At 40.3% G+C, this 22,309-nt stretch overlaps 1 protein-coding gene across 11 annotated transcripts in view; it reads right to left on the minus strand.

Annotated features, from left to right (window-relative positions):
- Positions 1-22,309, minus strand: part of zmynd8 (zinc finger, MYND-type containing 8) — a 116,199-nt gene that overhangs the window by 59,403 nt on the left and 34,487 nt on the right. For all 11 annotated transcript variants that reach the window (XM_043710696.1, XM_043710700.1, XM_043710703.1 and 8 more), the window contains one exon: positions 21,990-22,135. In XM_043710696.1, coding sequence (XP_043566631.1) covers positions 21,990-22,135 — 146 coding nt within the window. The remainder of the gene's footprint in view (positions 1-21,989; positions 22,136-22,309) is intronic.

Genomic DNA, 22,309 nt, shown 5'->3' on the forward strand with positions numbered 1-22,309 from the left:
GCTTTACTGAAGTCCATATAGATCACATCTACTGCTCTGCCCTCATCAATCTTCTTTGTTACTTCTTCAAAAAAATAAATCAAGTTTGTGAGACATGATTTCCCACGCACAAAGCCATGTTGACTATCCCTAATCAGTCCTTGCCTTTCCAAATACATGTACATCCTGTCCCTCAGGATTCCCTCCAACAACTTGCCCACCACTGAGGTCAGGCTCACTGGTCTATTGTTCCTTGGCTTGTCATTACCGCCCAAGACCATGAATCAGCCTAATTATATCAAGATTACAACAGAATTGGCAATGAGGCATGTACAATATTTGGGTCTTCAGTATGAACCATAAAGATAAGACTGATCTATTATTTCCCAGAGCAAATCTGAACAAAATTGTGACAGATAAAACCTATAAATGCTTGTGTTCTCAGGATCATGGTACTAATGAAGCCATAGCTATAAACATTGTGAGTCTCTACACCTTATCAAAAAACACATGTCCTGAAGAAAACTAATCACAACCAAATCACTGAATATACAAAAAGATAGTAGGAAGGGACTTGTCAAAATAAAAATGCAAGTGTAAAAAGCAAAGCAGCTAACTTAAGGGTAATATATACAGAGAAAAGGATGCAGATATGAAGCCAATAGCATCTGAAATAGACTATGAATGATTTGGTCACATCATCTGTCCTACACAGAACTGAACTGAGTTATTCCTCAGTCAAATTGAAGTTCAGAAGTTGACCAAGTGCAAACAGATACATACTACAGATGAAGTTACAGTATTTGCAACCCACATAAAGACCTCTTTCTATCTAACGTTATTGGATCTGTGAAAAATCAAGTTAGATTTCAGCTCAGCTCCATTTTTAAAAATTTATTCATTCTTAGAATGTGGGCTCACTAGCTGGGCTGCATTTATTGCTCATCCTGTGCTGTTCTTGAGAAGGTGGTGGTGAACTGAGAATATTGTAAATGATAAAAAAATTGTTCAGGAATTGAAGATCAAAGATTATTCAAGGCTTGAACATTCCACTGCACATGCTCAAAATTAATTGGCAAAGAACTCAGTGTTATCAACACACATTCTCTCCTGTTACCATAGTTCTAATTCATTTAGAAGAGAAAAGACTAATGTAGGCATCAAAATAGTGCCAAGAGCATCTTAGACCTGTCCTGGGATCTCCAATCATCCAACATATCAAATGTTAACTGCGATACACAAGTCCTACGCAAATAGGTGGTTCAAAAGATAAGATACACTAGCAAAGTTAAAAGGAATTTCACAGCTTCATATCCTACACTATTTTCAGCTAGGAAGTTACTTCTAGCTGTAAAAGACCTGGTCATATAAACTTAGCAATTAGGTTTTAAGTTAGAAAAGATAGTGTCTCAACTGAGTGAGTTTCTTCAAATCTACATGGCAAAAGTCTCAAGTATGATGGAATATTCTAATTGCCTGTACAATTGTCCTCCAATACTGAAGCAGCTCAACTCCATCCAGGACAAAGCAACCCACTTGATTAATATTCACTCACTCACCAAAAGAGTGGCAGAAATACAAAGTGTACTGCAGCAACTCACTGAGGCTCCTTCAACAGCAACTTCCAAACCAAAAACCTCTACCACCTGGAGGGACAAAGGAAGATGATGCAGGGGAACACTACCAACAATCTCCCTGCAAAGCCACAATCCTGATCTGGAGACTGTTCCTGCATCAAATTGCTGTAACGTCCTCTCTAACAAAACTGGACGTACGTACACCATGTGAACACCAGCGGTTCAAGAAATCAGCTCAACACCACTTTCTCAAGGGTAGTTAGAGTTAGAAATAAATGAAAGTCTAGCCAGTATTCTTCACAAGATGTGAAGAAGGACAAAAAATTTTGAAGCCCTTGAACATCAATGTCGTTACACTAGACCACTAATGATGTGCCACCTGAACTAGCCACAGCTTAATGATTATTGACTGGCAAAGCAAAAAGGGGTATTGGTACATTTTTGAAAATAAAAAGTAGACTCTAAAATGACCATTTCTACTTTGAGAAACACATGAGCCCGTGTAACTTCTATCCCCTGGAAAATTTCAAAGATAATTTTATGAAACACTTGAGCATAAAAGAAATTGACAAAATTGTCAAGGAGATGAAGTCTACAATATAGACACATGGGGATTATATTCTAGACATTGCCCTAATAAAATAGCACCAAAAAGCTAACAAATTGTATGGAGACAATGAGGGGATATATTCAAGACACAATTGTCTGAAAGAGGACAAAACAAAATCCTCTAAAATGCAAGTGCAACCCAAGGTAGCCTCTCTAAACAATAAGCAAGCTCAAGGTTCAAGCAAATCAACTTCCCATCTCAGCAAACACACCCACAACTACAATAAGCAAGTTACAGTTGAAGAAGGCCACAGACTGAAAATTGTGAAATGATTTTCTGTCTGTCTGTTTGTGTTGCATCCCTATTCGAAAGGGGGGCCCTGGAACCTGAGAAGAGTTCCAAGGGGGGGCAGTGGCCAAATGACAGTTGAGAATCGCTGAAATGACTATTCATTAGTTATCAAATCAACTTTACCTCTTTGAACCAAGCAAAGAAAGTCACAAGAAGTGATTAGAGGAGATGAACACCACATCAACAACAAGCTTATGCTGCAACAACTCTAAACAGATAGGAATAAATATTAAACTGAAGACCTTTTTTTTTAATTTTTGCATCTTTGTGGATTGAAATGAGAAAGAGTTGCTTTATAAAAAAAGCAAATATTTGAAAGCATGGGTGCAGTTTTGAAAGCAAGTATTTTGACATCCATGTCAGATATCGTGTGAATAATTGTTTGAACCAGCAGTAACTGAAGGCGAGTTGCAGACAATTTGTAACCAAGGAGGTGTACAGATGCAGCCTTTTGTTAGCAACAAGTAGATTGGTCTATGGACGAGTGACCAGCCATCAGTGTCAGAGACCTTTTTGTCTGCCAACAATTGTGAGATTGGTGCTCTGGTAACTGAATAGCTTAGAACTGGAAACAAATTATAGGAGAGACAAGTAGTCAGTTCTTCCCTAGCTCAGGAGCAGTCTCTCTATTATCTGCAGCCAAAGTTCACTGTAATCCTGAAGAAAACCAGTTTGTCTTGCATGCAACAATTGTCATAAGCTGGTCACTTTTAACTGATAAGTCAGAGACATTTTATGAGTGAGCCGACTACCTTGTATCTCTTACTAACCAATGGAATCACCCATAGAAAGATGACCAAAGCAATGTGCTAGCCAGCAGAAGAATCAAAGATTATCTCAACAACTGTACCAAGGAACAAAGACCAAAGAAGTGCATTTCCAGGCATTCCCCTCTGTTCAGTATTTAACCTGTTTGTGTGTAAAGGGGACATTTATAAAGGAAATTAAAGTTTTAGTTAGTAGCATTATTTGCCAATAATTTCTAACTTTTTACCTGTACTAAATTTACTTAATTGAAATAAACAGTGACGCTCACCCACTGAAACTTCAATCACTTGACTGTTTTCACCCCCTCGGATAAGGTCTAGTACTGCCCATCCCGAGAAAGATTATCCACATACTGGAACAAAAAGCTCTCCTGGATGCACTTGTAAAATTTCAACCCGTCTTAATCCTTTCACACTAAAATAATCCTAGTTAATTTTAGTTCGGTTGAAGTCCCCGACATCTTGCATCCTGTTTCTCTCACACCATTCTGCGAGTTGCCTACATATCTGCTCCTCGATCTCCTTCTGACTGCTAGGAGGCCTGTAGGATAATCCCAGCAAGGTAATCACCTCATTTTGTTTTATTCCTGAGCTCTACCCAGATGGCCTTATTTGAAAACCCTTCTAAGATATTCTCCCACAATATTGCTGTGATGGTTTCCTTCGTCAATACTGCAATGCCTTCAACTACACACCCCCCACCCTGCCCAACCACCACACCTGAAACTTCTGTATCCTGGAATACGGAGATGCCAAGTCCTGTCCTTTCTTCAACCATGTCTCAGCGATTGCAACAATATCATATTCCCAAGTTCTGACCATCGGTCTAAATTCATTTGCCTTATTAGGTAAACTTTTTGCATTAAAATAGATAAAATTCAGCCTTCTAGATCTTCCATGTGCTTTATCCTGCTCATGTCTTCTCCAAGTGAATTGTCCTAGCAATCCTTCTATAGCTAATGAGACTTTGCTCCCAACTTGACATCTGCTCTGTCCACCCCAACCCCTGCCCAGTCAATTGACTGACCCAACAGCACAATTAAACCTCCCGGCAAGAATACTGGACCCATTCTGGTTCGGTTGCAACTTGTACAGGTCTCACCTATCCCAGAGGCTGTCCCAATGATCCCAAAATCTGAAGCCCTCCTTCCTACACCATCTATTTAGCCATGCATTCATAGAATCCCCACAGTGTGGGGACAGGTGATTCAGCCCAATGGGTCCACATCAACCCTCCCAAGTGTATCCCATTCCACCTAACCTATCCCTATAAACTTGCATTTCCTATGTCTAATGCACATAACCTACACATCCCTGAACACTTTGGGTAATTTAGCATGGCCAATTCACTGCACCCGGACATCTTTGTACTGTGGGAGGAAATCAGAGCACCCAGTGGAAACCCACGCTGACAAGGGGAGAATGTGCAAACTCCATACAGGTAATCTTCAGAGGCAGAAAGCAAACCTGGGTCCCTGGCACTGTGAGGCTACAGTGTTAACCAATGAACCATGGAGTCTCAATGCCAATTATGGTGCTTTAACCTCCCCCCACCCTTCCCTGAACCAGTCAGGCTGAAGCAGACTCCAGGAGCAGGTTCTGTCCCTCATAGCAGAGAGGGAGTGTGAGAAACCATCCAGGGAGCCGGGACACACAAGAATGGAGAGTATTTCCTCCACAGTTTCTCCAAGTCTTTCCGGAACTTCTATCTCTAATTTTTTTCCCCAATCTTTCTCATGCGTTCTCTCCCTTTACCTCTCTCTCTACCTCTTATGCCCTCTCACTTTCATTGTCTCTCTCACTTTTTGTATTTCTGACTTTTACCTCCTCTTTTGCCTTTGTCTCGATTCTCTCCCACTTTAGTTATTTCCCCATGTCTTTATTTCTCTCATTTTATTCTCTCTTTCCCGGTCTCCTTTTTCTACCCCTCCACCCTGGTCTCTCTGCATACTCCCCTGTTTCTCTGAATCTCTCCACCACCCCCACTAGGTTTTGCCACAAATTATTAATCTCCAAGATTATTTAAAGTTATGCCCCCACCAAATTTTGAAGTCAATATTGCACCATCTCAAATTCTGTACCTCAGAATTTTGCAAACCTCCAACATTGGTGTTCCCCCTCTCCTTGTGACCCCCTCCAATTTTGCAATGCCCCAAATCTCGCTGTGTTCCCAAATTATTCCCCCTCAATATTGTGTCCCCTCCCAATTTTGCAGCCCTCCCAAATATTATGTCCTGCCTCAAATTTGTACCCTCCCAAAACGGACATCCCATTATGTGCACCCCTCACTCCCAAAGCCCCAATGTACTCCTCATATATTTTAACCCTCCCCAAGTATTGTGACCCCTGAACTTGGTGCAACCACTCTTTGATTTTTCACACCACCAGGTGTGTACCCACCTCCCAGTTTTGCAACCCCAATCTGGTGTCTACCCTCCAGTTTGACAGCCCATGATTTGTTTCCACCTGCAACTCTGACAATTTTGCAGCCCACCAAATTATGTACAGACTAACTTTGCTCCCCACCATGTCTTCACATGTCCCCAAGTATACAACATCCACAATTTAAGTAAACCCCACAAAAACTATGCACTCTCCCCTAATTTTGCACACTAAGTTTTGTGCCCCTGCCAAATTTTTTACCCCAATTATTGACCCCAACAACATTGCACTTTACCATTTGCAGCCTGCCCAGCATGTTATCCAGGCTTCCCTAACCCCACCCCTTTAATGTACCCCTCAGGTTTTGCAGGCCTACCCAAATTATGCACCTTCTCCAATGTTTCTCCTGCCCAAATTATGCAGCTGCCCCCAATTTTGTGCCCCCCATAATTTGCAGCTCCCAAATAATTTGCAACCCTCACAATCCCACTTATCATATCCCAAACTTTTGCACCCACACCCCCAGATCTCTCTCTCTCACCACCCCCTTCCAAATGTTTTGAACTCGCCCACATTGTCCCTGCCCCATAACTGGGCCTGTTCCAATTTACACACACCCCACATTTTGTGCCGTCCCTTCCTCCATTGTAGACCCTCCCATTTTTGCCCCCTTCCAACTATGTCCCCCAAATTTTATGCCTCTCAAGTTTGCCCCCAATTTTTAAACCAACCTGAACCCTTCTATTGGATTTAGTCTCTAAAGCACTCCAATGTATCTGTTATTCTACATTAAAAACCATCCAGAATCCCTCAATAAGATTCCAATCTGTAACTCACCCCCATGTATCAGTCATTCTACATTTAAAAAATCCCAAATCTCTATATAAAAACTGTCCCAAATTGATTAGATTATAGTCTGTAACTCACTCACATAATTCTGTCAGCCATTCATTATATAAACCTCAAACATCTCAATTAGATTCCAATTCTTAACTCAGTTCCATGTATGTTATTAAAAGTATAAGCCATCCCGAGCCCTCTAAGTTTCCAATCTGTATTTAACTCCCATGTATCTGTGACTCTGTACATAAACCCATCCTGAACCCCTCAATTAAATTCCAATTTGCATCTCACTCCTGGATATCTGTTATTCCATACGAAAACCATCCTGAAACACTTTCAATTAGATTCCAGTGTTTAACTCACTCCTGTCTATTTCATATTCTGTACAAACCATTCCTGATCCTCTCAGATTCCAGTTTCCAACTCACTCTGAAGTATCTGTTATTCTATTTAAAAGCCACCCCGAACCCCTCGATTAGATTCTAGTCTGCAATTCACTCTTGGATATCTGTTATTTTGCATATAAACCATTCCAAACCATTTGAATATATTCCAATCTGTAACACTCTCCTGATACCAATTAATCTGTTTATAAATTCCTCCAAATCCCTTGATTAGACTTCAGACTGTAATTCACTCTCCAGTATGTGTGGTGCCCTATATAAAATCTCTGATCCGCTCTATTCTAGTTTGTAACTCCTTCCCGGTTGTAATATGCTAGGTGTAAACTCTGAGACCAATGAGATTTCCAGTCTCCAACTCAGTAAAAAACTAAATGGTTAAATGTTAAACTGGGAACAGGAAAAGAGAAAACTGCAGTTTAATTTCTGCTATATTCGGGTTTTCTAAATAAGTTAGTTTTATGAAGTGCAGTGGTTTAATGAGGCAGCTCACTATCACCTTCACACAGACTAATAGGAATGGGGGATAAATGCTGGCCCAGCCAGTGATGCTCTCATCCCATGAGCAAATGAAAAAAACAAACAATCCCTTTGCCTTCCTCATCACTTACTGCCCCTGCAGACTAACACAATATGATTAACATCCCAGGACACCCAGATCCCTTTGTACCTCAGATTCCTGCAACATCTCCCCATTTAAATTAAAGGCTCTTTATTGAATCCTACTGACAAACAATCACACTCACCACTTCATTCTGCATCAGACAATAATTTTACCCACTCACTGATCATCACTCAATTTGAATACCTCTTACATAGTCTTCATGATTTACATTCTAAAACTATTTTCAGGAAAAAAAAAGTGCTATTTTAAAAATTGAAAACCAAGTTGGACTGATGCCTGGTGAAAGTCCAAATGTCCTCCTGTCACTCTCTGTCCCTTGGTCAGCATATCTGTTTCTGTTTGTTTCTCTCTCTCTCTCTCTCTCTCTCTCTCCAGGAATATCTCAGTGTTGTTTCATCTGACCCATCCTGCTAATCCTATACGGAGTAGGGCATGGTGCTGGAAATAATCTGGAGATTACAGCCTTAGTAGTCTTCCTCTTTAATCTACTACCAAACTCTAAACTCCTGCTGCAGGATCTAATTTTTTTTAAAAATCCATATTATTGGAACCAACATGCACCACAATTGCTAGCTGTTCACCCTCCCTACCAGAATGCCCTGCAGCAGAGAAAACCCCAACCCTGGTATCACAGAAGCAACATAGCATTAGGGAGTCTGGTTCACTGCCACACAACTGTCAGTTCTCCTTACAATTAAGTCCTGTTTAATTAAATTTAAAAGTTCTTCCAGTCTTCTGTCCCCTGCTGTGCAGCACGGTCAACTATGGTGCCATAACTTAGCTGCCAATTCTTTCCTCTGAGAGGCCATTCTCCCCCCCTCAACAGTATCTAAAACGTAGTATGTATTTGAGAAAGAAATGGTCACAGCAGAATCCTACACTGCTTGGCCATGCCTACTAGTCTTTCTGGTAGTTCCCCATCATTAAAGTGCCCTTAGCTTACTACATATTGCCTTAGCATATTATTGCAAAAGCTCATAATATTATTGTTTTGAGAACTTGGATTGTGAAGTAGGAAAAAAAATGGTCTTCAATTTTTCAGTCCTATGAAGATTTGACCTTTGCTTCATGTTCAACTTTACGTTTTAAGATTTATATTCAATACAGAATTTACAAGAAGTCACTGATATTAGTTAAATTACCAGCAAACCACCTGGGAAGATAAGGTGTTTGCTGACTTGTGTTTTAGGACCAGTGCAGCAGAGAGAATTCAAGTGTCAAAAGAGGCCCACAGCAAAAGATGCTATGTTATTAGCAGCTAGGGCAGGGCAGAAGTCGCAAGAGAGAAGAAAGCCTCACAACCTTATGCTTCTAGGCTATCAAAGAGGAAGATACTACAAGTCCGTTGATTACATGAGTAAGGGAACCCATGTTAAATAATAGTGAGCTGATAGTTGTGGTTCTGTTCGCCGAGCTGGGAATTTGTGTTGCAGACATTTCGCCCCCCTGTTGAGGTGACATCTTCAGTGCTTGGGAGCCTTCAGTGTTGTTTCCTCCAATATTTATAGTGGTTTGTCTCTGCCTCTTCCGGTTGTCAGTTCCAGCTGTCCGCTGCAGTGGCCGGTATATTGGATCCAGATCGATGTGCTTATTGATAGAATCTGTGGATGAGTGCCATGCCTCTAGGAATTCCCTGGCTGTTCTCTGTTTGGCTTGTCCAAGGAAAAGACAAACACATAACCTCAACACTAAGGAGAAGGAAGCACTAAAAACACTAAGAAATGATAAGAACATAATCATACTCCCAGCAGACAAAGGCAGAATGACGGTCATCCTGGACAAAGCAGAGTACATCCAGAAAGCGCAACAACTACTTGCAGATACCAACACCTGCCAAAAGAGGGAGTTTGACGCCACCCCACAGCTCACCAATAGGATAAACAACACATTGAGGAACCTGCGAAGAAAAAACGGACAGATAACCAGGTTTGACCTACAGAGAATGAAACCTGAAAGTAACACCACCCCCAGATTCTATGGACTACCTAAAGTGCACAAACCAGACATCCCATTCAGACCCATTGTATCGCTACCAGGGACACCATCACACAAACTGGCTAAAGAACTACAACAGAAACTGAAACACCTGATCAGCGGATCCAGACAATCTATACAATCAACACAGGAATTCTTGGACATCATCAGAAATATACACATAGACAAGGAAGAAACTATGGTCTCATTCGATGTAACGGCACTGTTCACCTCTATTGACAAAACCCTAGCCAGAGAAATAATAGCCAACCTGCTGGACATACGGAACAGACAACAAGACAGGGAACCTATCAACAAAGAGTGCATACTCAAACTACTGGACCTGTGCCTCACAACACACTTCACATTCAACAACCAAATATATGAACAAGGTAAAAACAATGACTGCAGATGCTGGAAACCAGATTCTGGATCAGTGGTGCTGGAAGAGCACAGCAATTCAGGCAGCATCCGAGGACAGGCAAAAAATCAACGGCACACCCATGGGCTCACCCATCTCTGGACTCATAGCGGAAACTGTAATGCAAAGATTAGAACAAACAGTCTTAACGCAAATTCAACCCAAACTCTGGGTCAGATATGTGGATGACACCTTTGTAATCATTAAAAACACAGAAATAGAGAACACACACCGGATCATCAACGCCACACTCACAGGAATCCGATTCACTAGAGAGGAAGAAAAGGACAACCAACTCCCATTCCTAGACGTGATGGTACAGAGAACACCGAACAGAGAATTCACCACAAAGGTATACAGGAAAGCTACACACACAGACCAAGTCCTGAACTACAAAAGCAACCACCCCAACACACACAAAAGAAGTTGCATCAAGACACTGTTCAAAAGGGCCACAATACACTGCAGCACACAAGATTAGATTTTAGATTAGATTAGATTAGATTAGATTTGATTACATTACAGCATGGAAACAGGCCCTTCGGCCCAACAAGTCCACACCGACCCGCCGAAGCGCAACCCACCCATACCCCTACATTTACCCCTTACCTAACACTATGGGCAATTTAACATGGCCAATTCACCTGACCTGCACATCTTTGGACTGTGGGAGGAAACCGGGGCACCCGGAGGAAACCCACGCAGACACGGGGAGAACGTGCAAACTCCACACAGTCAGTCGCCTGAGGCGGGAATTGAACCCGGGTCTCAGGCGCTGTGAGGCAGCAGTGCTAACCACTGTGCCACCGTGCCGCCCACACAAGAACTGCAAAAAGAGGAAGAACACCTATACAACGTATTGGCAATTTGATACCCCCGCAATTTCATCAACAGATGCCTAAGGGAAAGACAACAGAATGAGGACATGCCACAACCCAAAGGACTAGCCACGTTACCATACATCAAGAACATTTCTGAACTGACAGCCAGACTACTACGACCACTAGGACTCATAACAGCACACAAACAAACAGCCACTCAGACAACAACTCACCAGGACAAAGGACCCGATACCCAACATGAGCAAAACCAACGTAGGTGTACAAATTCCCATGCAAGGACTGCACAAAACACTACATAAGACAAACAGGAAGACAGCTAACGATCCGTATCCATGAACACCAACTAGCCACGGAACGACACGACCAGCTATCCTTTAGCAGCCACACACGCAAATGACAAGCAACAGGAGTTCGACTGGGACAACACTACTATTATAGGACAAGCCAAACAGAGGACAGCCAGGGAATTCCTAGAGGCATGGCACTCATCCACAGATTCTATCAACAAACACATCAACTTGGACCCAATATACCGGCCACTGCAGCGGACTGCTAGAACTGACAAGCGGAAGCGGCAGAGACAAACTACTATAAATGCCAGAGGAAACAACATAGAAGCGCTTCACAGGAGGCTCCCAAGCACTGAGGATGTCACCTAGACAGGGGACGAAACGTCTGCAACACAAATTCCCAGCTCGGCGAACAGAACCACAACAACGAGCACCCGAGCTACAAATCTTCTCACAAACTTTGAATAGTGAGCTGAGTTAGCAGATAGTCTTAAGGGTTTCAGGGAGATACAACAACTAAGAAAGCAACATCTAGTGAATGCACATACATTTGCTAGAAGAAACAGGCAGCACCTTGCCAGCTGAGCAAGAACCTTTAGCATGGCAATGCTATGACTTTTTACCAGAGATTTGAGTGTCTGTATGAAGTATTACTGGGATAAACAGGATGAATCCTTATGACATTTAGAATGAAATTGTTCCAGTAGTTCTTATTATAGTGCAAGGTAGCTTTTAAAGTTTTACATTTTTTCATTTGAAGAAAATTGACTAAATATTTTCAGTGACTGTCCTCAAATGGTTAAAAAAAAAAACTTATGGTCCATTATGCCAAGTTTCAATCTGGAATCTGACTTGTTTAGCAAATACCATCAGCTGGGATTTTAAAAAACACAAAAATAAACAAAACAGCACACTGTCCCTCTGTTCTCCAGGTTTTTCTGGCATCATTTTATTAGATTGTTTTCTCATTTCCAGTTGCAGTACACATTGCTTCATTCTGAATTTCATGCTTTGCTCTGACTTTAGGTAGTGAGATTCACATTAACAACAACAGAAATGTTGTTGCCATTCAAATGACAGAGAAAAGGGAAATGTAGTTATACTAGTGGATAAAATGTGGCAGAATTGATACAGTTCTCTGAGTGCAAAAGGTGAAGTCCCAAAGACATGCTGTCTGCCCGGTGCCAAAGATGCAGGACATATCTTGCAGGCTTTCATAGTCCATACAAGTACCAACAATACAAGTGAAACAAGAGGGAGGGAGACAGCGAGAGATAAAATTGTCACCATGCCTTTTATTTTTCTATGTTTTAATTGTCGGCCAAAATGGGAAAAGAATGTTTTCATAACTCAGGACTGCTGAAAGATTACTACTGTTTTTGAATAATGGGGTTTGAATTTTGGTGTACTCTTTCAGTAAGACATGACAAAAATCAAAATTAAACAACAAAACAAAGGTGGTGAAGAACCAAACAATAATCAGTCTATCAGAAATAGGCAGAAATATAAGCAGGGAGAAATTAGAACCAGAACAATGAAGGGGACAAAAGCTACAGAATAAATGGACACTTAATTAAAATAGCTGTGCTGGAATTTTTTCTCTTGACATTTTCTACCCCCAGAGATTTGTGAAGGCTAGCTCACTTAAAGTATTTAAAAAAGAGGAAGATAGATTTTGATCCTATTGTGGGGCCTAGAGCTCTGGGGAGTTGGCAAGAAAGAGGTGTTGAAGCCTGGGGCAGATCAACCATAATCTTATTCAATGGCAGGGCAAGTGCAAATGACAGAATGGCCTATCCTGCTCAGAGTTCTTATGTTGTTAACCAATCCAATTTAAGCATCCAGGTAATGCCTCACAGCCACTTGACGCAATTGGTAAATAACCCAAGTGGATCAGAGTGGTGTCAACTGCAAGGGTTTTGATTCACATTCCGACTGGGGTGGATTTAGCACCTGGTTCTTTATTCTGTCACAACCATGCTGCGGGTCAGACCTACCTTCAGGCGGAGAATCCACGACACAACAGGTAGTATTGTCAGTCTGGAGATAACAGGGTGAAGTTGGTTCAGAGTATCACAATTAAAACATTGATCAATACACCAGTGACAGGGTATCCATGCCGCATTCTCCATTCACATCATAACTGGACTCCGTGTGAGCCATACAACTTGTGGCCTTGTCTGGGATATCAATGCAAATCGGTGCATTACTTAATGGATTTCTACTCCAATACTTTGTACAAAGTCCAAACCACTTCCTTCTATGCAGAGAACAACACAGAGACATCTATTTCAAATGTAAAATTAAACTAACACGCCATAATCATGAGATTGATGACTAATGTGTCTTTTTTTTAAAAAGTATTCTGTGAGGTAGAAATGTCAGACATGGCACCAAGAACTCCATGTTCTAACTGAAGTAGCCCATTGGGACCTTCTCATACCAGTCCAAAACAAGAGCTATAAACAAATTCTTAGTTCATCCTTTCATGCAAAAATATTATATTATCAACAATGCAGCAATCTTTCAATACCAATTATTATATCAATCTAAAGCCACGGCACCAAGAGTTCAAGAGCGTGGTGAGCTAACAACCCAGAAGCAAGCAGTGAAGCTGAGAATTCACTAAACTGGTCATTGTCCAGCATACATGTGTCAGCACCAGAAAACAAGACGTGGAGATGTTGAGTGAAAGGCTCACTAATATCCTTTAGGAAAGTGAATTGGACAGCTATCACAAGTACAAAAATCTCAGAGTGTTATGACGTGGCTGATTCCTGGTAACAAAACACTCACTTGTCAGTATCACCCACAGTTCTAATAACCATTCTTTTTAAAGATTACAAACAGGTGATTGTGAAAAGAACAAAGGCAACAACATGGTAATTTCAAACACAACAGTGCTTAAGAAGGAAATGCATTCAATATTGATATTCAAATAAGGAATTCAATAAATACTCAAAAAAGGGAGAATAACTATGGGAAAAGACTATTTATGGTCCTTGTCATCTGTGTGTGGCCACTAGAGACAGCTGGTCGTGGTTGTTTAGTGGCTAGTTGGTGTCCGTGGATGCAGACTGCTAGTTGTCTGCCACAAATTCAACTGGGACAACACAATGATCATAGGACACACTAAACAGAGGACAGCCAGAGAATTTCTTGAAGCATGGCACTCATCCACGGACTCCATCAACAAGCACAAAGACCTAGAGCCAATATACTGGCCACTACAATGAACAACTGGAACCAGCAATGGGAAGCTGCAGGAACAGAACCAAATAAATTCCAGAAGACACAGTACAGCAACACTTCACAGGAGGCTCGAAAGCACTGAAAATGTCACCGAGACAGAGGACGAAACATTCGCAAGTCAACTTCCCAGCTCAGCGAATATATCCACAACTATGACAACCAGCACCCGAACTACGAATCTTTACGCAAACCTCAAATTATAAGACAATATTGTGTCTCTTGGTGCTGGTGTAAGTGACAAGAGATGACAAGTTTGATTGGTTATTGCATCAGTTTATTCAAGAACAAGATTCTGATTTCAAGCAAGACTCAACTGGAAAGTAAAATGCTCACTATTCCACATTGCTCCTCGAAAGTCTAGGCAACAATGAGCACCTTCTTAACAGTTTCTCATCACCAAACACCATAATCAAGGCCGGGTCTGACAAAATAAGAAATTCAGAAACACTAGTAAACTGGAGTCAATGAAAATTGGAGGGGGAGAAGAGAACTCACCACTAGTCAGTCATACCCAACACAAAGACAACAATGATTGTGACAAGACAGACACAGGACATGACTGCAGGAGTTCCTCACAGTCATGTCCTCAGGTCAAGCTTCTTCAATTGCTTCAATGATTTTTTTTCCTCCATTGGGTCAGAAATGGAAATGGTTGAGTGCATAATGTTCAGCTCCATTTAAAACTCCTCATATATGGCATCATGGTGGCTCAGTGGTTAGCATTGCTGCTTCTCAGTGCCAGGGACACGAGTTCAATTCCAGCCTTGGGTGACCGTTTTGCATGGAGTTTGCATATTCTCCCCGTGTCTGCGTGGTTTCCTCCGGGTGCTCAGGTTTTCTCCCAGTCCAAAGATGGGCAGGTCAGGTGAATTGGCAATGCTAAATTGCCCAGTGTTCAGGGATGTGTAGGTTAGGTGCATTAGTCAGGGCAAATGTAGAGTAATAGGGTAGGGGAATGGGTCTGGGTAAATTACTTTTCAAAAAAGAGTTAGTGTGGCCAAATGGCCTGTTTCCAAACTGTACGGATTCTATGCTACTGAAGCAACCAGTGAAACATGCAGCAAGACCAGGCAACATGCAGGCTTGGCATGATAAGTGGGAAGTAGCACACATACCACACAAGTATCAGGCAATAATTATCTTCCATAAAAGAGAGAAAACAACTATTGTCCCTTAACATTGAATAGTATTGTCATTATTGAACCACCCACTATCAACATTCTTGGGGTTACCATTGATCTGGAACTGAACTGAACTGAACCAGTTATATAAATACACCTGCTATTGGAGCAGATCAGGGGCCAGGAATTCTGGCGAATAATTCAGCTGTTGACTGCTCAATGACTGTCCACCATTTAGATTTTGTCAGGTGTACTTGAGTACAGGAATACAGGAGTACAGTGAAAAGTGTGCAAAGTCACCATTCTCTGGCACCAACTTAGTATATAAAAACAGAATTTAAATCATAAGTAAAAATAAAAGAAACAAAGAACAGGAGAGGCCCTAATGATACTACGCCTCCACCATGAGTCTTTACTGTTAGAAAAACAAAGCCACAAAATCCATCCCTCAGTATGCCAGCAATCAGGCGCCCAGAGGGCCCACACACCACCACCACCTCCTCAATCAGGTACCCAGGCCCAGCCATGTCCTGAAGCTATGCCACCAACACTGGAACCATGTCACCATTCTTTGGCACCATCTTGCTTCCATTGACATCATTGCTGGGTCAAATCCTCCAATCCTGGCAATCTTTTCTGAACCCTTTCAAGTTTCACAACATCTTTCTGATAGGAAGGAGACCAGAATTGCACACAATATTCAAAAAGTAGCCTAACCAATGTCCTGTTATGTAGGAGGGCTCAGCACATTTCAATAATTTTTTTTAAACTTGGAAAATTTGGTTAAAATTTAACAAACTTATCAGGTACTTCAGTAGGTATTTAAAAATAGTGACCAAGGTTCCACATTGGATTTACCATTTAAAACGGAAGGACTTGTGTTTGTGTTTATGTTAGACCTCAGCCACAGCAGTAATTTACTGTATATACTCGAGTAATAATCGAATTTCTTTGACTACTTTTTAAAGTTACATTTACGGGGTTGACTATTACATGAATACTATTTTTGGGGGGCTGAAATTCATACCTGTCAAAATTCATACCGTTATCAATCGCAGAAGCCCTGTTGATCTCGGGCGGCACAGTGGTCAGCACTGCTGCCTCACAGCGCCAGAGACCCGGGTTCAATTCCTGCCTCAGGCAACCGTCTGTGTGGCGTTGGCACATTTTCCCCGTGTCTTCCCTGGGTTTCCTCCAGGTGCTCTGGTTTCCTCCCACAGTCCAAAAATGTGCAGGTTAGGTGAATTGGCCAGGCTAAATTGCCCGTAGTGTTAGGTGAAGGGGTAAATGTAGGGGAGTGGTTCTAAGTGGGCTGCTCTTCAGAGGGTCGGTGTGGACTTGTTGGGCCGAAGGGTCTGTTTCCACACTGTAAGTAATCTAATCTATCTCTAAATGAATAAAGAAACAAAAACAATGAATTATGGTAATTCTGAAAACCCAGCACACAACACAACAGCCAGTAGACAGGAAGACCAGGAGCAGAGTGGAACAACAATCAAATTGGAAAACTGGGAGTGGAACGTGACAGCCAGCACACTGATTCATAAATGTTGAACTGTTATCTGTGAAGAACCAGGGTTGACTTTTACATGTGATATATAGAAAATTCAAGATTATTTGGCCAAAATAGGGGGTTGACCTTTACGCGAGTATATACGCCATCTATCAGACTTGACTCTGCTGTGGCACTCTCTCCAGAGTCAGAAGATTGGAGGCACATTCTAGGAAGAGAGTAATAATGAGAGAGTTCTGCTTTGTCAGTGGTGTTTTCTTTCAGAAATGATGCCAATTGGAATCTCTGCCTGTCTGTTCAGTTAGAAGAATTTCATGTCACTTCTCAAAAGAGCTGTACTAGAAATGCCCATATGCTTCAAGTGTCTTAGCTAATAATTATTCCTTAACTAACCTTGGATAAAAAAAGTCATTTACCTCAAGTGCTGTTTGTAGGAACTTACTGCAGTCACACCTTTTCCTCCATTACAAGTATAGCTATGTTTCAAATATGCCTAAATGTCAAGTTCTTTGGTTTTATATAAATTAAAAACTTCGCTGCTTTTGATACACTTCAGCTGCTTTGAACTAGAGGGGGAAAAACAAAAATCAAAGCCCACCAACACTCCATCCTTAGTAAGTAAAGTGATCATACATGGACAGCTGAGATAATGTCTCAACCTCTCAACCATTCTCTTACTCTACACTCGAAGAATGGGTATTTCACTGAGTTACCAGGTGGTTAAGAATTTTGGATAGCAGAAAACAAAGCTAGTTAATTTGTATATAATTAAGGGCATTTAAATGTTCACAAACATCACTGACAAAAATCCCAATGGAAGCAAAAAGTTAAGAAATTTATATAAAAATGGTATTAAACTTTTAATTAAAAATGAAAGCATGTCCAGAACGAATAGTTAGTGGTCCTTGAGAAATTAATTCTCAAATCAAGAAATTTATTAAGAAAATGCATAGCGGTACAATAGCAGAATTGGACTTCTCAAAAGTTTCAAAAAGGATACTGAACTCTTTGACAAGCAAGCATGATACGGAGGTTTCAGTAATGTATCAAGACTTCAGCATCCTAAAATAAAAAATGTACCTCAAATAACCAGACATTTTCACTGTTGTTCACAGAACGTAAAATTGCACATTTAAAAGTTATTTACAGGTAGGATTTAGATTCAACATTTGCAGGAACATAAATCTTTATGAATATGGCATCATTTCTGGATCAAATTGATTAAACTACACTGATTATTTACACTGGCTGTGTAAATTAACTGTTGTGTGATACTTCAGTGATTTTGTTTTAAAAGTGACAAGCAATGCATTTGGAACAAATAAAATCACATTTAGTCTTACAGTATCAAACTCTTATGATTTCATAAGAGTATTTATACTGGATATGATCCCTTTTAATAGTCATTAGAGGGGTGTATATGTATTTGAGCTATAATCATTTCAACACAAGTTTCTGAAAAACACCTGCTAAATGATGAACAGATAGTGGACTGCAGCACATGGTCCACCCAGACCTCAGGTGATCCACCACAAAGAAACGTTGTGCAGGAATGTTTAGCTATATTCAGAATACCCTGTTCTTCAGCTATTATTTGGTTACAAAAGCACAAGCAGGATTATTTATCATCTCATAAATAAGGGACATCTCCATTAAAATGTGTGTTAAGACTCCAAAATACCATCCAAATGAACCAACTGAAAACTTTTCATCGGGCTGCTGCCAATTCAAAAGTCTGACTGCAAGTGTGCTTCATGACATTACTGAAACTGAACACTGCACACCCAGACTGGGTGTTAATGCTATTGTTATATGTGTGTAAAAATCAGTGGAATCTCCATCATAATTTAAAATTAAACTAAATTCATTAATGGACCACTTTCCAACATGTCACATGCATAGTGTTGTGTCTAAAGAACACAAACGGGTATGATAAACAGGTACAGTTTAAGAAATACTGAGAAAGCTACCTAGCATCTTTACACGCAGCAAGATTATTAATTTCAGAATCAATAGCTAAGATAATTACAAGTTCTGGTAAACATGCCACTCTGACTTTTCATGACACAAGTAGTGGAAGAAACAAGATGCGAAACTTTACCAATTTAAAGCTGCATTACACCATCTTTTTAAAAATTAAAAACTGCAAACTTTACAATTAATCAGAAGTACAACAAAGAAAGTAGATTAGATTAAGATTTGGAAGCCAATTAACAAAAGCACAACTACCCAAATGCTTTAATATTTTGGAAGCTGCTTGTGAGTCATTCAATGGTGGATATTGATATTCACCATTGTGCAAGGTATTAGTTAATTTTTTCTTGGTTTATTCCTGAAAGCTTGCTTTGTCCAGAAAACGAATAAATAGTATTCCGGGCTGAAAAAGAAGCATTTTGATACTAATCTATTTTCATTGATCTCATCTGGTGTCGAAATACTGCAAAACTTGATTTAGTCACTTTGGAGACAAAATGGTGAAGCAAGTTAACTGGAAGTTTACTTACTGACAGAATCATCTTTAAAACCTAAGTGACTCATGGTTGCAATGAGATTAAACCTCCATTTGTCAAAGTGAGACAAGCCAATGAATGTCACTTTCATTAATTAAATGCCATTCCAGAAAAGCTGGGATATTTTCAGCTAAACCCATGAACCATCTATTGTTAGTAACAAACTCCAAAAAGAGTGGCTACTACTTCACTAAATTTTGGGAGATTAACAATGGAACAAAGTTTGAAAAGTTTAAATTTTAATGTAGTAGCTATAGCATAAATCTGAAATAATGGGCTAGGGATAATAGTTTGTATTTTACAGTGCTATAACTTAAAGTACATAATCTAGGAGCATTCAATTTAATATTGCCTTCAATATTGTCACATAATGATCATTGGCCAGATAATTCAAATTATATAATTATAAACTAACAATGGCATAAAGTATTATTGAGTATTGAGTATTAAGTTCAATACTGCACTGAAAGATTGACGATAAAACATCAACCTTAATACTGAGCACAGGAGTCAATGCATTAATCGAGTACAAAGTGGAGGAAATGTCTGCAAAACACTTTACAGTTAATTAGGGAAGGTGGGCAGTGGGGGTGGGGGGAAGAGGGATGGAGAAAAAAGAAGAAAAAAAAAGGTTCAGACTGTGAAAGCCAATACACGGTGCTGTAATTTTCCATGATCTTTGATTATCTTCCTATTCTGCTGAAAGGGTTTTGCTCCTCAAGACCCATTTGCTAGCATTTAGCCCATCCCCTCTAAACCTTTCCTATTCATATATCTGTCCAGATGCCTCTTAAAATGTTGTAATTGTACCAGCCTCCATCACTTCTTCTGGCAGCTCATTTCATTCACGCAACACCCTCTGCATGAAAAGGTCACCCCTTAAGTCCCTTTTATAGCTTTTCCCTTAACCTTAATGTCCTACTCTGATTTGCCTTTTCAAAAATGTAGCACCTCACATTTATCTAAAATTAAACTCCATCTTCCACTGCTTGGGCCATTGGCCCATTTGATCAAATCCCATTGTACACGGAGGTAACCATCTTTGCTAGCTACTACACCTCCAATTTTGGAGTAAACTTACAACTGTACCTCCTCTGTATACATACAAATCATTTATATAAAAATTAAAAGTAGTGGACCCAGCATTGGTCCTTGTGGTACACCGCTGGTCACAGGCCTCCAATTTGAAAAGTAACTTTCCACCACCATCCTCGGTCTTCCACCTTTGACAAATCCTGTATCCAAATAGCTCATTCTGTCTATATTCCATGTGATCTAACCTTGATAGCCAGTGAGGAGCCTTGTCAAACAACTTACTGAAGTCCATATAGATCACATCCAACGGTCTGCCCTAATCAATCCTCTTCATTACTACTTCAAAAAAAAATCTAAACCAAGATAGTGAGATGTGATATCCTGTGCACAAAGCCATGTTGACTATCGCTAATCAGTCTTTGCCTTTCCAAATACATGTAAATCTGGTCCCTCAGGATTACCTCCAACAACCTGCCCACCGCCAATGTCAGGATCACTGGTCTATAATTTCCTGGCTTTTCCTTACCGGCTTCCTTAAATAATGCCACCACACTAGCCAACCTCCCATCTTCCAGCACCTCTCCTGTAGCTATCGATAGTACAAACATCTCAGCAAGGGGCCTAGCAATTTTATCCCTCTTTTCCCACAGAGTTCTAGGGTACACCTGATCAGGTCACAGGGATGTATCCACCTTTATGCATTTTAAAGGCATCCAGCACCTCCTCTTCTATAACATGGACATTTTTCAAGATTTCACTATTTAGTTCCCCACATCCTCTATCTTCCACGTCTTTCTCCACAGTAAACACTGACACAAAATACCTGATTAGTATCTCCCCCATTTCCTGCAGTTCCACACATAGGCGGCCCTTTTTTCTCCCTAGTTACCCTTTTGTCCTTAAATGTATTTGTAAGTTCCCTATTTCATGTCCCCATTTTATAACTAACATATTTGTCAAAGTGGAACAGTAGAAATCCTCACTAGATTTTATTTTAAAAAAGGTAATTAATGACAAGACAAGGAGTTAACAAACCCTAACATATAGCTAGATCATCCAAATTAATGCATTATATTTCTGATTTAACCATTTATTTAATTAGTTGTGGGGAAGAAACACTGAAAAAACGCACTGACTAAAACTCCTACCGAGTACTTGGAAAAGAGAAAACTGTCCAGTCTATGAGCAAAGTCAAATATTTAGTTTTAGTGAGCAAACATGAGTTAACTGTGGTCGAGAAGTTATTGGTTACTGTGATCTAGTAGAACTTTTTAAGCTTGATCACTTTAGGAATTTTGTTTTGATTCAGCCTCTTCTTGGACTACCATAAGGTAAAATCTAGTGTAACGTTTGGGACTGGTCAAAGGTTACACTGGATTTCACCTTATGGTTGATTGACAGGTGGTCTTTTCTCATGCTTCTTTGTGTACATTTTCAAATTTATGTTTACTTTCAAAACATTCATTATTGAATAATTGTGGGATAATGCAGCTTGATAAAAAGAACAATTGCCAAGTATCAAAACAGGAATTGGACATACTCCGTTCTTACTATACCTGCTCTTTACTCGAATTAGCCATGCCAGGTTTCTTCTTCTTTTTAATGGGACTCAATGATTCATCTTGGGGTGAATGTCCATTTGAAGATGGCTGAGGGCTAAGTTGTTTTCTTTTCAGTCCTGCACGTTCTGCAGAACCAGAGTCTGAAAAATAAACTTCAAATCATTACAAACCAAGAAAACTTCATTTACTAGGCCAAGACATCTGAGCCAAAATTAGTGAGATGCAATATCAAAAAGAAAGGTCAAAAGTTCTCCTTTTGAGTAAGTTCTATTGTGTTTGTGGAGTTCTAATCAAATTTCTATCCATGTCCCATG

This window comes from Chiloscyllium plagiosum, chromosome 20, assembly GCF_004010195.1.
Source record: "Chiloscyllium plagiosum isolate BGI_BamShark_2017 chromosome 20, ASM401019v2, whole genome shotgun sequence".
Classification (NCBI taxonomy): Eukaryota; Metazoa; Chordata; class Chondrichthyes; order Orectolobiformes; family Hemiscylliidae; genus Chiloscyllium; species Chiloscyllium plagiosum.